Here is an 880-nt window from a genome sequence, read left to right as displayed (position 1 = left end):
ATACACTCACCTCTATCTGTCCACCCCAGGCAGGCGTTGTAGCAATGTCTTTACAGATTTTCTGGTATTCTTCTGAAAACAGAGAAACAAATGTACACAGAGAAGAACGTGAATCTTACCAAAGACTTTTAGTCGTAAAAGATACAAACAACCACATACACAAAGGGGATAAGAAGAAAGTACAGGAGGATCAGTGAATTGTGATTTTATTCAACATATTCCACTCTTAGATTCACACACTTATTGTAGCGGTCCTTCAGTTTTTCTAAGCCCTTTAAAAGAACTCAGAAGGTTGGGCCTCTAACCAGGCCCGGAGGGGATTAATAGGTGGTATTCATCAACTTGCAGACATTGTATTGTGTCAATTTACTTGTTTAATGTCTGAAAGTTGATGAATACCACCTATTAATCCCCTCCATTTTCTTATTGCTATATAAATTAAGGGTAAAATATCTTTTTACCCGCACCCATTTATTGCACTTGGTAATAAAATGAGAAAACACTAGTGTAATAATAATTGGGTATTCTTCCAGCAGTGTATTGGATAGATATTATCCCTTAGTGGGTTGGACTCACAACCTCTAACTTTCTTGGATTCATATACCGTAAATCCTCGAGTATAGTCCGCCCTTGAGCATAATACGCAGGGGATTTTTAGGGGGCTGTACCTCTGAAAAATCTAAACCTGTATAATACGCACCCCTTCTCTAACTTGAGTCAAGGAGGTCTATATAATGTCCTTGGTTTGTAAGCATATATACGGTAACGTCCTTTATTATTATTGTATATATAACATAATGCAAACATGTAGCTTTTTTGTGCACTTTGTTTGCAGAAAATAAAGAAATAACAGTAATAACGTCAGTGAAAAATAAATATT

General features: G+C 36.2%; 1 protein-coding gene across 1 annotated transcript in view; it reads right to left on the bottom strand.

The window, feature by feature from the left end:
• Positions 1-12: 12 nt before the first annotated feature.
• LOC106880028 (deubiquitinase OTUD6B) overlaps positions 13-880 on the bottom strand; it is a 10,165-nt gene continuing 9,297 nt past the window's right edge. The window contains exon 7 of the mRNA XM_014929832.2: positions 13-72. Coding sequence (XP_014785318.2) covers positions 13-72 — 60 coding nt within the window. The remainder of the gene's footprint in view (positions 73-880) is intronic.

Source organism: Octopus bimaculoides, chromosome 30 (genome assembly GCF_001194135.2).
Source record: "Octopus bimaculoides isolate UCB-OBI-ISO-001 chromosome 30, ASM119413v2, whole genome shotgun sequence".
Classification (NCBI taxonomy): domain Eukaryota; kingdom Metazoa; phylum Mollusca; class Cephalopoda; order Octopoda; family Octopodidae; genus Octopus; species Octopus bimaculoides.
The sequence above is the reverse complement of the archived record's forward strand: the minus strand, read 5'-3'. Positions and strand labels throughout refer to the sequence as shown.